We start from the raw sequence: 15,753 nt of genomic DNA, 5'->3' as shown, positions 1-15,753 counted from the left end.
TATAACAGTTCAATTTTTTCATTACTGAAAAATAAACAGTATAAATACTTTTAATAATAGGTCAGTTTTTATAATACCTGTAATATTATCTTATAACTTGATTGATACTTATTTTATCGACAATAAAAACTATTGCATACTAGTTTTATGTCATGATATGCTGTCTTTGATATTATTTATTTGGACCTAATCAGTTTGAACACTGACTGAGTAAGAATAAAAGACTGCTAATTGTAGGACCAGAAATTATTTATGGGTTATTGTACAAGATTGTATGGATTAATTTAAGTTCAATTACTTATGAGCAACAAATTTTTAACTGTCAGTTGTTTTTTTGAAAAATAATGTTTACAATAAAAATTATTTGCCACTCGTATAGGGCCAATATGGCCATTGCAACTATTTGTTTTATTTAAATTAATGTTTTACAAATAATTACTCAAACTAATTTTTATTACTGAAAACCTGATTGCTATGAATTTATTCTATTTAAAACAAAGCGGACAAGTAAAAATCAACCCTTAAAGTAAAAACTATCAGCAATAATTTGTTACGCTGTTATGAGGTCTCATATAATCTTTGGTAAACATGCGTCTATGGAATTTGGAAATTCTCTGGAACAGAGATAAGTAAATTGCCTCCAAACATATTATCACTTTCACTTTTCCAAACCACTCATTCAAACCAACATCTCTCTGTATTGACATACGAGTATACATACTCGTATAAATGTGTGCACTCCAATTGTGGCGTTGCCCAAAGCTTCCTAGGTGTATTGTATCAGTATTTTCCACGGTTCTTTTCACTGATAAAAAACATATTATCTTGTTAAATGATTTGTAATTTTAATTTTGGGATATAAAATTACTTAAAAAAGTAATAAATATATGTACACATTTTTTTGTACATTTAATTAACTTCAATATAAACGGTATATTTGAAATTAAATATAATAAATTTCTGCGTGTCTCTTATTTCGGCTCTATACTTTGTTTAAAATTAAATAACACTAAAATTAATTTATTCATGCTCTAGTCGTTATTTACTTGGTGTGTAATTAATAATGTTAAAAAATACGTATCTAACGCAGTATTGCAGTATATATGCAGTATTTTAGGAACAAAAGAGCATTATACAACATAACAAAACAAAAACAAAACATGAACAAAATACATTTATACCAGTATCCGGTATGACCTAAAAATGTAGTGACTTTATTAAGAGATATTGCATAAATAATGTTATATCAAAATGTATTTTTAAACCAACAGATATTTCTAAATAGGTTACTATAACGCACTTTCCATATAATCTCCAATTTTTATTAAGGTTTAAAACTGAATAATTACCACTTCATTTTAAATTTAAAGCATGCCACTAAAACATTGACAGATAATAGTAAAAAAAAACAAGGAACCAAGATATAAATACAAAAGGGTAAGTCACTTTAATTCTATTTGAATTATGAGTCCGTTACAATTAAACTATTTAATGGTATCAGTTTTTTACCTTATTTAAATATAATACGTATTTTATCATTTAATAACAAAACTGAATAGCTCAGTAATCAAACTAAAAGACCTCCAAAACACAGTTGTATGAAAATAGCAATCTGTTATTCAGCAAAGCTTTCCTAAACACAAATAAACATTGACAAAATTATCCTTTTATACTGGGTTTTTGCCTACAAGAAACATATCTTATCACTTTAAACCACTCCTCTAAGTCAATTATTTTTTTAAGCTAATTAATGTATCTTGGGTGTTTGCGGGAAAGTTAATAGAAATAATTTTAATTTAACCGTAGTAGAGGGTATCTTTTTATTCAAGATGTTTTGTATTTAATATTATTAATTAAGTATTTTAAGTGTTTTGACCTGCACATTTTCTAAAGTTTTAGTAAAATATCCATGTTAACGTTTTTCCCAATATACGTATATTATGGAAACTAGTTCATCAATAAAAAAAAAAGACCGGATGACTGCAATATGTATAGTTTAAGAATGACTGATTTTAATAATCATTATATTCGTTGATCATTGCCCTCCCAGAATAGAAATAGTAGCAATTTATCTTAAAAGTTCGCGAAACGTTATGATTTTATCAAGTAAAAGAGCAAAAGATCTTTATTAATAGAACTTATGAAATATAATTAACTGTATGTTATGTTTGAGCGTTGCTGTTTGATGACAAAATAATGTAATTAATTTAACAACTATTTTCAATTTGTTAATATTTTTGTTAGGAACGAATATAATAGGATTATTAGTCGCATTTAAACCTTTGCCAGTAACAATGTTTAATAAGAGTGAAAAACATTAAGATATAACATATTAAAGTTTTAGTGAAAATATACCATTTAGCGTACTTTTAGAATATGTCTTTTATCCGGAAACAACACTAAATGTACTATAATAAAATAATAAGACCGGAACCAATTACAATTGTTTTATTATATATATCTTATTTACATGGGTATTCTAAATTTAATAAATAAGTTCATTACTTCTTAGTTGTGGCTGAAAACGTTATGATTTTATCAATACACAATAAAAACTTGGTTTGAAATATACAAGCCTTTTAATAATAAAGTATAAAGCACTGCAATTTAATACCCTGATGTTACGCTGGATTTTGGTACTGACTCACTAATTATTGTGTGTTGTAATACATAAAATAGTTAGAAACAAAAAAAAATATTCTCCTAATCAATTTGATAATTTGCATTTTATTGGATCACAGCCTTATACACGCATATATTTTCCAATTCTAAAAGGGAAATGTACTATAAGAGCTTTGACAAATAATATGAATCGGTACAAAATGATAATTTTATCATTAAATTTTTCGTAAAAATAAATAAGATTATTGGTTTATTTCTATATAACGCTTAACAGGCTTTTTCTTGATGTTGCATTCAAAATGAAAAGATTGCATTTTTATTATTCAAATGTAGATATGACAAGTATCCTAATAGTTATATGTGTATTCGTAAATCATAGTATTTGGTATATTATTACTTATTTAATCAGTGTCTTCAAATCATAATTTTTAAGGGTCACACTTTAAAATATTCGTTCAAATAAAATTTTTTATTCATATAAATTGTACATTACTTCTCAAGGTTAAAATATACCCTTCTCTTTATATATATTTATATATATATATATATATATATATATATATATATATCCGCTTGAGTTTTTAAAAACCTTCAAGACAAAAGGTAATATATATACACAATAACTTATACTAAGAATAAGATATAAGTTATAATAGACAAACAGATTTTTTATCACGTAATATGTATTACGTATAAACCAAACTTATAACAGACTGTTACATCACCAAACATAAAATCTAGATTGTTGAGAATTGAATCCAACCATTGCAACTGTACTTCACCGAACCAACACTACTACACAGCAAATGGAGCACGCACAGGGATGGTGATAAACTGGAGAGAAAAGCAACGTAGAATATTCATGTGGTATCGGGGGGCGTCAATTGAAACTAAAAGAACACGAAAGTCTCGGTTGAGGCAGAGACAGGTAAAGGGCCTTCTTTGTGGTTACGGATCTGAAGGTAATAGCGTTTAAAAATTGCATTTTTGTATTATGCTTTATTGTATTTTTTTATTTTAAAACTTATAAAAAACAAGGAACACGAACTGTGAACAAGGAAATGACAATTATAATAATAGGTTTTCAAAGTTGGACATCTGATTAAATTATAAAGACGGATTTTTAGAAAATATATATTTATCGAGAAAGTAAAAGTAGTTTTTTGTATTATAAGGAAGTAACAAAGATTTCAAATCTGGATGGCAAAACTATATGAGAACTCCTCTCCGCCACAGGCAACATGTGAGAGGCACAGATTATTAGGGTTTCCCTGGGGATCCTACCCCCATCGCAGAACATAGGCTCAAGGTATCCATACTCGGTTCTCTGAGCAGACATTGTCTTTCATTCTTACTGTAGTTTGGCTAGATTATTCTTCGCCGTTCTCTGTTTTCAGGTTGCCACCTTCTGCAGCGCAACACCCTTAATAGAATTGAAGGGTGTATCGCTTTCCACTGACCCTTTGCCGACTCCACCACCCTACATTGCTCTTAGTACTGCTGATCACCGGGACTTTTTGTTCGAATTGTTCTCCTCTCCAACTAATCTCTTACCAGGGATGAATGCACCCTAAAGGTGCAGGATACGGGGACCAAGCCAGTCCTGCATCTTTCCTCTAACCTCCGGATCCGTTGCCTAGATATTGGCGAACGTGGTGTAGGGTACCGAAAAACCAGTTCTATTGGTAAACCTCCAACGGTACAAGATACACTAGAGTGATCAGCCCCTTCATCTATGCTGTGATATACACGGGGCAAGACCCACTTTATTCGTAGATTTAGATCATCGGATCCGTTACCTATCATATCCTGGATTATAGATTCCTAAAGCCAGTTTTCATCGTTATATCTTCAGATGTACAGAATCATCTCATGCTTGCGACCATATGAGGTGGTACTGAGCAACGGCCCGAAATAGCATCCACTTTGGGAAGCTCTACTGATTGTACAGCTAAATCGGGTTAGTAAAATGCCTCATGAGGAACAAGGTCACGACGCCACTTGTGCTCGAGCTTTGCAGCCACAAGCACAGTGAGCAGTGTATAGGAGGCTGTAATAAGACCTGTAAGAAGAGATAGAGCTGTACAGTGTTGTTGCCGAAACCTACCATGGAATCGTCTCAGCAATTCCCATATCTTCTTTCTTAAATTCGGAATTTCTCCATAACTCTACGTGATGCACGAATAAACAATATTTAAAAAGTTTAATGTACTTTTTGAATAAATAGCTGTCTATTTGAACTATTTAAGACATTTTTATTATTTTTTATATAATATTATCACTTTGAGATTAGATAGTTATCGTCCTAAACAAATTTGAAACAGTCTTCTAAAGAAAGGTGTTCTGAGACGGAGCATCATGTAACAAAGTTCGAACACGTGTTAAAAGTTATCCTACAACGGAGTCTGAGTTATTAATAGTGCAGTAATCTTTGTACTTTATTAGTGTTAATAAGCCACTCTTTATCAGTTTTATCGGTGTTTTATACCTAGTAATATTTTTTCTCTCAGCCTTTCTTTAATTTCTCCATATACATTATTGATTAATTACAAAATTCGATCCATTCATACTTGAAATTTAAAGTTAATGCTAAACTTATAATTATAAATTGATAATTATAAATAATGTTATGTTTTATCAATATAATCCGATATTAAAATCAGCATGTTTTTTTCTGAATATAGCGGTAACTATTTATGCATTTATATTTAACACTTACACCTGATGGGAAACCACATCTGCATTTAGACAAGTTTTGTCTTTGTCTTTGATCTAGTTGCCTCCAGCGCATAACGTTAAAGCTCTAAAGCTCCTAATTTTTTAAAATTTCGTGTAATGTAAACGGTTCATAAACTAATTTCCTGGAATACGTTTACCTTGCATAAGCAGTATAAGTATAAAGCTACTTAAAATTAAGTGTTAATGAGATTAAATTTATATTCGTCACTTTAGTATCCTGTAAATTTAAAAGAATGTTTTACACCATGTCTCTTCTATTCTATTGTAAATTACATTTAGGTATAAAAAAAATGTTTTTAAATTTTTTTATTTTATAGCTATATTCTTTTGTTGAGAAGCGTACTATCAGCTTTAACTGTTGCCGTTTTTGGCATCGAGCGATATTTATTTATTAACAAATGCGAGCCATTGAGTTTTCTATGTTGATTTAAAATATACCGTGATATATTCGTACCATACTCTAGGATAGCTAAGATTTTATGAAAATTGAATTTAACTTAAAAACCATACTGTTCATTTCACCAACAAGAAACATAATTTCTCATTGAAAGCCACTTCTCTAAGTCAAGTATTGTTTTCTAGAACTAATTAAAGTTAGTTGAGTTCTTGTGGAAAAGTTATTAGAAATGATTTAATTTACCTCCCGTACTTGAGAGCTGTTTCGTATTGTTGTCTCTTCAGGTGTTTCAACTTAATTATTATGTTTTGTTCAGGTTTTATTGTTCCTTTACTGTTAAAAACAATTTAAAAGACACGTTTGTTAATTATGGGTACTTTGTTTAATATTTCTATATCTCTGTATATGAAATCCAGTTTGACGTACTATCGAAAGGTGGTAAGTCATGAACATGTACATTATTATGCGCTTCGCTATTATGCAATTACTAATTAAAATTTTCTTCTAATTCATTGTTTGAAATATAGTTAATGTACTATTAGATATTAAATTAACATAAAACATAACTAATAGTTCTTTTGTATTGGATTGTGAATACTTGTATCAGCAACTATTCTGATTTTAGCAATCCAGTAATTTATAAGTCACAAAAATGTTTGCTGAATATCAATAATGGATTGTTGGTAATCTTTAAGGCTGAGCCCAATTGTTAGGTAGATTTGAAATCCAAATCTTTATCTGGAGTTAATAACTTTTGAATGGTTCCAAATATTCATTACAGGTATTTAGTCTTAATATCACCGTCAAAAATCAATTCACTGTCAGAAAGGATCTGAAAGATAAGACATTAGCACATTATCTCTGTAACCTAATTTTAATTTTTTTTTTTCATTATAAAGAACTGAATTATGAAGAATTAATTTTTTTACAATTTTTAGAGTAACGCAAACAATTAATATTGTTATATGCCGTTACTCTGTAAAATAATTTGTTAGTTTTTATGCACATAAACTATAGTTTCATAGAAAATATGCAACGAATTCATTTAATACATAAATATTTCTCATATATATTACAGGACTACTATGATGCTGGAACATGTGTTTCTAAAAAAGTAAAAGTCGTTCTACAAATCATTGTTTATTTTAAGTATACTAAGTCAACAAATGTCAAACACAAAGCCGATATCGGTATTACAAGTTTGTTATGCACAATTAATTATTTAGCTGATAAAAAGCAAATATTTATATTTGATTCTTTAAATGTAAGCATATATATATATATATATATATATATATATATATATATATATATATATGTATATATATATATATATATATATATATCATGCTTTGTGCTTTGTGTGCTAGTATTCCACTATATATTTTATTATAACTTACCTTTATCATATTTACATACCGTGCAATTTTACAAGGGAAGGATCTGTTTTTGATAAAATAGTTCTCAAGAATTGAATTTATTTCCAACAGCAAATATGTACAGTCATTAACAAAATACAATCTTTGGAAAGACTGACCACTTTTACAAGTAGTGTGGCCAGTGCGAGTACTTAAATTACAAGTATCTTATCTGCGTCCAGATAAAAGTTCAATTGTTTCAGCCGGGCTGCACTCTGTGGCGTCCACATAAATCATATCACTACTATTGATCTAAAACACTACCAACTTAAACTCAGAACTAAATCTAAAACTGAACTAAAATCTTCCTGAAGTACAACTTGTACCTTTTACTCTAAAATAGTTTTATTTATTTACACACACTACTTTTCCTTTATATATCATAAAAATAAGTTTCTCTGTTGAAAATGAACTACATGAAGTAAAAATAAAACTTGGTTAGCAGTTTAAATGAAATTAAAATAAACTTTGTTCACAAAAATAATTAAAATTCAATAATAAAATAATAATAATATAATAGATTACATAACATTACAAACAAACTTAAAACTAATCCTCGTTTATATACATGGTTTTTATTATTTTTATTTATTCAGTCTTTATTTGTACAAGTAATTTTATTTGAAAAAGAATAAACAATCCTCTATTGTCAGTAATTCTTTTAATTTCCTATAAAAAAACTTATCGTTAACGGCAATTTTCAACTCATATGGTAATTTATTGAATAGTTTCGGCCCATTGTACATAAAAGACTGCTTTAGGATTGATTTACTGACTTTTGGTAGTCGAAACAGTAATTTAAGTCCGTAGTTCCCAAATTACCACTTTTAATGTAAAATAGCCTAAGTACCTTAAATACAAGTAGATGTTGCAAAGGTAGTATTTTAAGTTTAGCAAAAATTGGGAAAGAACTGTTACATCTTTTTTATGAGAAATAATTATTTAAAATTGTTTTGCACAACTCTTAATTTCTCTATTAGATATTTAAAAGTACTTCCAAAGCAAACTAACCCAAATTGTAGTCTTGATTCGACTAAAGCAAAATACAGAGTTTGTAACAAATGTTCGTCACAAAAATTTTCTAAAGTAAAATTTTCTAATTGAAGATTTTAATTTTCTTTGCAAAACTGTTACGTGCTTATCCCATGTTAGCTACCGGTCAAAAATGACTCCTAAATATTTAAAATTATCCTGTTTTTCAATTTGCTTACAATTACATAGATTTACGTCGCCTCTGCAAGTAAATTCGTGAAATACAAGTTCAGAATCAAAGTTGAAATCATTGAAACCAAAATTTACGTATTTTATTTTCTCAACGTTTACAAGCATTTTGTTTGTAAGACACCATTTTTTTAAATAAACAAATCATCATTAATTTGGTTAAATAATAATTCCGTATTCTTCTGGAAATAAAAGAAGGCAATATCGTCGGCGAAGGCACTAGCCTTGCCATTAAAACTGAGTTCCAATAAATCATTTATAAATATCAGAAATAGAGTGGCAGAGATGACACTTCCCTGCGGCACCTCTGTAATGACCGACAGTGGCGCGCTGACAGCGTGACCAACCCGCACACGCTGCTCCCGCCCCGTGAGGAAGCTGCGAAACCAGCTCAAGGCCACACCCCGCACTCCCGCCATCACCATTTTTAACAACAATATGTCATGATCGACCAAGTCAAATGCTTTTTGGAAATCAATGAATAATCCCGTCGATTTACTACCCTCGTTTAAACTAGAATAAATCATATCCGTTACATTGACAAGTGCATCCTCGGTAGACGACCCCTTCCTAAAACCATATTGATTGCCACTAAGAAAATTTATTTTATTCAAATAACTAACTAATCTTATTTTCATTAATTTCTCGAAGATCTTTGAAAAAATAGTAAGCAAACTAATAGGACGTACGTTGTCTAATTTAATGGAAGTGTTCTTCTTATAAATAGGGACAATAATACTAGACTTTAATTTCTGAGGAAACAAATCTGTAGAAAAACTTAAATTAATTATTTTAGCGAGAACAGGAGACAATACGCGAGCAACATGTTTCACCAATGCAACACTTACATTGTCGTAACCAGAAGATTTTTAATTTTTTAAACTTTTAATAACTTCAAACACTTCATTTTCGTTTGTTGGAAGAATAAAAAAAAGAAGACATCCTAGGTAATAAGTTTAGCTCTATAGCATCGTTATTGTAGTATTGCATATTATTTTGTACAGCGATAAAATAGTTGTTTATTGTATCAGCTACAATGATTGGATCAGAAAAAATTTCTCCGCTATCTAATGCTACCTTTTCAACAGAATTTTTGTTAACTGCCCCACTCAAAAACTATTTTCCATTGAAGGGCTGTATCTCCCTTTGCTTCAGTTAATTTTCTTAGAATAATATTGATTTTTTGTAAGATTTATTTTAAGTTTTAATTTATTACAAAACCCATTATAATAGCATGAAAAATTTCTATCATATGGCCTGGATTTATAAAGATGGTATAATTTATTTTTTCTTTTCAGTTTTTCTAATAGCTTATTATTTATCCAAGGACTGATTAATTTAGCTTTGTTTAATTTATCATTTTTCAAACGTTGACTTTTCTTATATTTGTCTATAGTATTTAGTAAAGTTTTTAAAAAACAATTGAAAACTATCATCAATATTATTATTTATAAAACATTCAAATTCCACTGTATCAAATCCAAATCTAATAATAGCTTATCGTAATCTATTTGGCCTTGAAAGTTATTATGATTGTTTACGCTATTATTTACAACCTGATTTTTACAACTAGGAAGCGTCAGTTTTAAACCTAACATACAATGATCAGTTAAGTCAACATCAAATATTGCACTCTTAAACATGGAAACATCACGGTGTCTGACAAAAATGTGATCAATACACGACTGTGAGTTGGCAGTGATTCTAGTTGGACGATCAATTAACTGAACAAAGCCATTACTACTTAATAAACTTAGATAACTATTTGCATTTCGTGTGTTCTCTGTTATGTTTAAATTTATGTCCCCAATTAATACTGTGTTATTATAAATTGATGTTAATTCATTGCCTAGTTCCACAATAAAGTCATTTTCACTAAAACTGTGTAGCCTATAAATGCAAAAAAGATTAAAAAAGAAGTCTTTAAAGATAATTTTTAAAAGTAAGGTATCAGCTGTTGTTAAACTCAAATTTAGGTTCGACACACAAATTTCGTTCGATATGTAGCATAAAATTCCCCCCGATCGTAAATCATTGTTACAGCAATGGAATGTGTTGCAACCAGGAATATTATAGACTTCAACTTCGTCAACACCAATCCAGATTGCGCTAAGAACAATAAAACTTATTTTATGTTCAATTTGATTTAAAACTAATAAAAAACTGCCAAAGTTTTTTCTGATGCTTCTTATATTTGCATAAATTATGTTCTGATTTAGGCCTAATTGATCTTGAGAAATATAAAAATTATTAAAACAGTTAGTATCTACGTTTGTATTTTGATGTATATTTTTAAATATGTTTACTTAGTAAGGTTTCCATGTTTGGGTACTTTGAAGTGCAACTTACATGCTTATTTAAGTGAGTCCATATCTGCATAAGAGGTTTATTTTCTTCACCGGTTTTCCCTCACTTTTCCGATAAAAAACTTGCCGTCGCGGCACCATACGAACTTGTAGCTGAGCTCCCGTCCCTTCTGTTTGAGTCTCGCAAGGGACTGTTTGTTCTCCGGCGAGAGATGGTCGTTGATGAAGATTCGCTGAACAGGGAAGTGCTGATTGACATCTCTAGCCGTCAAATTCTTCTTTTGCCTTGACTTTTCGATCCACTGCTCCTTAGTGCCTCTCGTCTTGAACTGCACGATGACAGACGGCTCCCGGTCTTTTCTGAAGGAAGGCACAAGGTGCGCGGCGCCTATGTCCATCTCCCGGACTTCTACTCCTATTGCTGCTCCGACGTCCGCCACTAACACGCTGATATCCTCGTTCCTTGTTGCTGGTACGCCGCTGATCTCGATATTATTCACCCTCGAGTATTGCTCCAAGTTTCTCATCCGCTCACGCAAATCCCCAACTTCTCTGCTCAACATTACGTTATCAGCTTTAAGCATTTGATTTTCTTTTTGTAATTCGGCAAACTGTCTCTTAATTTCATTCATTAATACGTTAGTAGAGGTATCCAACATAGCAAAAACATGCTGCACCGAGGTTGACAGTTCATTTGACTCAGATTTAAAAGAAGACATTTCGCCAAAAACGTCCTTTTTAAAAGCCTCCATTACCTTAATTTAAAAAAGTCCTTCGTGAGTGCTTCTGGCGTAGACACATTTGATTTCACACTTTCTTGAGTCGAAGTTTTACCTTTACAGGAAACACACATCCAGTTCTTAGTAGAGCGCCTGATTTTTTCATCGTTTTCACCCTTTACACAATGAAGATGGAAAACATTTCCACATTTTCCCGTGCACTCTATACTGCTTGGATCATTGAACTCACTTCCGCAAACGCCACAGAGTGCCATTTTAATATAAACTAATAAAAATACCTTTTTCTACAAAATAAAACACGCACAACGCGAAGTACACTGCACGTGGTAACTTAACCTTCGGACTCAGATAAGCGCACCGCACAGAGAGCTGTTATCGGCTCGACTGATAGAGCTGGACTGAAGGAAGGACAGTTAAAATTATTATTTAAAGTACAGTAGCATTTAGAAAATCTTAAATTGTTTTGTTTACAAAATTTTCGTTTTGAGTAGTGTATAACAATTTCTTTCTTGAGTTATAACTTCTAGGACTTGTAACTTAAATACATAAAATAACATAAATGCGAAAAATTAGGCAATGCATGTGATATCTAATAAACTAGATGAAAACTAATTTTAAAACAGAAGATGCTTAACGTCAAAAGTATAAAACATATACATGACGGATAAAACGCGAAAAATTATGATTGGTGAAAATGTACCAGAACGATATCACTTTGCGGAACTAATAAAGAATGTAAAATACCTGTAGTGAGCACTAGGAAAGGTGGAAAACTTGGGAGAAACTCTAATTTTCTTTCATATCGTGGCCCGTCATCTGAAAAGAAAGCAGGAGGCGACGTCCAAAACGTAGGGAAATAAAGGATCTTAGGTTTCTGGTGTGGATATTAATGACGTACGTTGTGGTTCGTACACTTTTACTCGAATACTTTAATCCATTTCTTTGGTTGAAATTTTCTAACTTTTTTATAACTTAAATAAAGAACTAAAGTTTTTAAACATGTATTAAGATCAAATAATTGTAATCTGTAAAATATACGTATCGTAGTTGCTGGAATACCTGATCAAAAAAGTGGTTGTATGATATATTATTGTTGTTCACAAAGTAAATATGTCTTACGTATTGAAGGAAATTAACCAAGAATCCAATGCGGCACAACTAAGCTAACTCCGCTGCACCCTTGCGTTAAATGTGTAGGAGGCAGTAACAAGACCGGAACAAGTGCTACAGCTGTGAACTACGTTTCCTACAGAGAGCCTCTCATCACCTCCCCCCCTCTCATATTGCCAACACCACGAAACCAGATATCCCTTGTTTCTCTGATTCGCTACTACACGTTCAAAAGTAATATTTTAAAATAAAATCTGATTTATTGTATTATTTAGAAAATTGTATTATTCTTTTCCAATTGTAATAACTATTTGGTATTTGAAAAGACTGTTACTGTAACCAATTTCGAAAAGATCTGTTGTAAAGAAATAAACTAAGGTACTTCTGAGATGGAATATTGTGTAACAAAGTTGAACACAAGTTAAAAGTTAGCCAGACAACGAAGGCTAAACTGAGTTATAAAGTATGCAGCTTTTAGGTTCAATTATAATAATATAATGGCATTCCTTACACTATTTACTTGTGCTTCCTGGGATGTAATATTTCTTCCTAAAACTTTTTTGATTGGCAACTTCAGCTCTCAGAGCGGGATTAACAAATGAGTTACGTGTATGTATATAAACAAATTACCGTGAATAGTATAAATATATTTTGTTAACAAACCACTAGTAAGCCTTCGATACATGATATACATAGTAAAATTAACGGGTTGATACATCAATGAAGAGCTTGAACTTTCAATGTATTTAATTAAAACTTCCACCTGATGAGAATCCACATCTGCATTTAGACGAGTCTTGTCTTTGTCTTTGACCTGGATGCCTCTACCGCAAAGTGTTGAAGATATAAAAGCACTAAGTTCATAAAAGATGTATTAAACCTCTATAACCTAGCGTGCTGCAATATGTATACCTCGTATGAGTATGTATCAGGTTTAAATTAAGTGACAAAAAAACCAAACGAAAACTCGAACGGGAGGTAGTAGCAGACGTTGTTCTTTCCGTTTTGAGGAATAAGTAATAATTTTCCTTTATAAAGTGTGTGCCATAAAAATTTGAGTGTTTTAATTCAAAATATTTTTATTTATGTTTTGAAAAAAGTAAAAAACTATTTTGAGGAGAAATATTCTCTAGAAAATGATTATTTATATTTATTTATAATGTTTCGTTGTGAATTTCAAAAGGAACAGATTTTCGTACATTTACCATTATTCCGTTAAGGATATCAATACGAATAAGTTCTAAAATATGCATATAAAGTCTCATTTATATAAAGGATTAATCTAATACGTAAATTATTAAATTAAAATACATTTCATTTGCCTGAACAATATATATATTTTTGTTTATTTCATAAGAGTTTTTGGTTATACAAAGTCATGTAAAATAGTCAGCTGTAAGATTTGGCAAACGTAATTGTCTATTATTATGGGAAACAGCATTTCACAGCTATGCTCCTAACAAATACAATAAAATTTTTTTCCATTTTCATGCAATGTGAAAAGGACAAACAAATAATATACAAAATTGTAAATTTCTATATTACTAGTTTTATAATTTTTTTAATCCATGTAATATAATACTACTAACTGATATGAATACATACGGTTTTGGCTTTGCTAACGCCTAATAAAATCCCATAGAGAAATATAATTATTGAATTAGACATTTCTTGTAGAGATATATTGTAAAAGTGGTCCTCTCTTACACGTAACTTGCTGATTATTACCTACGGCTTAAAGGTGACTTCCAAACCACCACAAATATAATCTATGTAATATATTCCACTTATATATATATATATATATATATATATATATATATATATATATATATATATATATATTCCCTTTGTAGCCATCCTCTTATAATTGTGTAGAGTTGCTAATTGTAATTTAATTTAAACTAAAAACATTATGTTTCTATTATTGTACTTTTGAACTCTATTCTTAATGATTTTAATATTATTTATGCTATAATTTTCTACTTTAAAGTTTCTGTTATCTAATTTGATTAGTCTTTATAAAACATTGCAGATAAACACAATAACATTTTAAAAGTATCGTTGTAGGTTAGAGATGTGTTAATGTACCAAAACCATTAATTCTGGTAAAAGAAATTTTTGATTGTTTTTATATTTTCAATCCTAGCGGTATGACTATGTTGCCCTATGTAATCTAGATAATCAGCTGACAAAATACTCTCGGATGTGTATACTGTATAAATGTGCCAGCCAAAACCAAACTGAATGTGCTTTGAGGTGATATAATAAATTGTAATGATCTATATATAATCCAAAAAAATATTCAAAGAACAACAAGTCAGGAGGACTCTCAAGACTTACCAGGCCTTATCCCTTGGAGGAGGTGCTTGGTTAAGTGTCAATAGTTGACTGAGTACCCTTTTACTCAACGATGTTCTTTATGACCCAAGGATTCCATCATACATAACAGGACACAAAGGCAAGATTCTCCTTTATTGCATCAGGGTGTTCTCCTTTAATTATATCAGCACTTAAAACTCAAACCAGAGCGAACCAATTTTATGTTTACGTTGATATATATATATATATATATATATATATATATATAGATATATATATTATAAATGATACAACTGAATGTGCTACCATTACACCACAGAGCGCTCACTTTTTCTGATTCAATTATTTTGTATTTGGCCGTATCTGTCACATATGCGTTTAAATAAGCAAACTAACATATGATCGGAAGACCAAATACCTGTCAAACGACTTTTATTTACATTAAATTTTATAAATGGCAATAGCCTTATTTAATTTCAATAAACATTGAATCACAAAAAGTACTTGCTCCGCCGGGAGTCGAACCCGGATCTCTCACTTGCCTTTTAATGTAAATTATACAAATGATTATATATACATGTTTATATATATATATATATATATATATGTGTGTGTGTGTGTGTGTGTGTGTGTGTGTGTGTGTGTGTGTGTGTGTGTGTGTGTGTGTGTGTGTGTGTAGTAGTAGTAGTAGTAGTAGTAGTAGTAGTAGTAGTAGTAGTAGTAGTAGTAGTAGTAGTAGTAGTAGTAGTTATATCCTTATTACGATATAAAATTTACAATCTTTCATAAATAAAACTTAGCTAAAAATAACAAAAATGTGTTTCTCCTTTTTGCATACTCAAATGACTAACTGATATTAAAATAAACTATTCCTATTG

The 15,753-nt window shown here is 30.3% G+C and overlaps 2 protein-coding genes across 2 annotated transcripts in view; one reads left to right on the top strand and one right to left on the bottom strand.

The window, feature by feature from the left end:
- The window catches only part of LOC124367721, a 420,242-nt gene that overhangs the window by 29,579 nt on the left and 374,910 nt on the right, over positions 1-15,753 (top strand). The gene's annotated exons all lie outside the window — the stretch shown is intronic.
- LOC124368255 lies at positions 10,793-11,422 on the bottom strand. Its single transcript, XM_046825531.1, has one exon. The coding sequence runs from the start codon at positions 11,420-11,422 to the stop codon at positions 10,793-10,795; it is 630 nt and encodes a 209-aa protein (XP_046681487.1).

The sequence above is a fragment of the Homalodisca vitripennis genome, chromosome 8, assembly GCF_021130785.1.
Source record: "Homalodisca vitripennis isolate AUS2020 chromosome 8, UT_GWSS_2.1, whole genome shotgun sequence".
NCBI classification, from domain to species: Eukaryota; Metazoa; Arthropoda; class Insecta; order Hemiptera; family Cicadellidae; genus Homalodisca; species Homalodisca vitripennis.
Note: the sequence above shows the minus strand (reverse complement) of the source record. Positions and strands in the feature narration are given on the sequence as shown.

Coding starts and splice junctions, on each gene's coding strand:
- LOC124368255 (XM_046825531.1), bottom strand. CDS start 11,422: ATGTCTTCTTTTAAATCTGAGTCAAATGAACTGTCAACCTCGGTGCAG.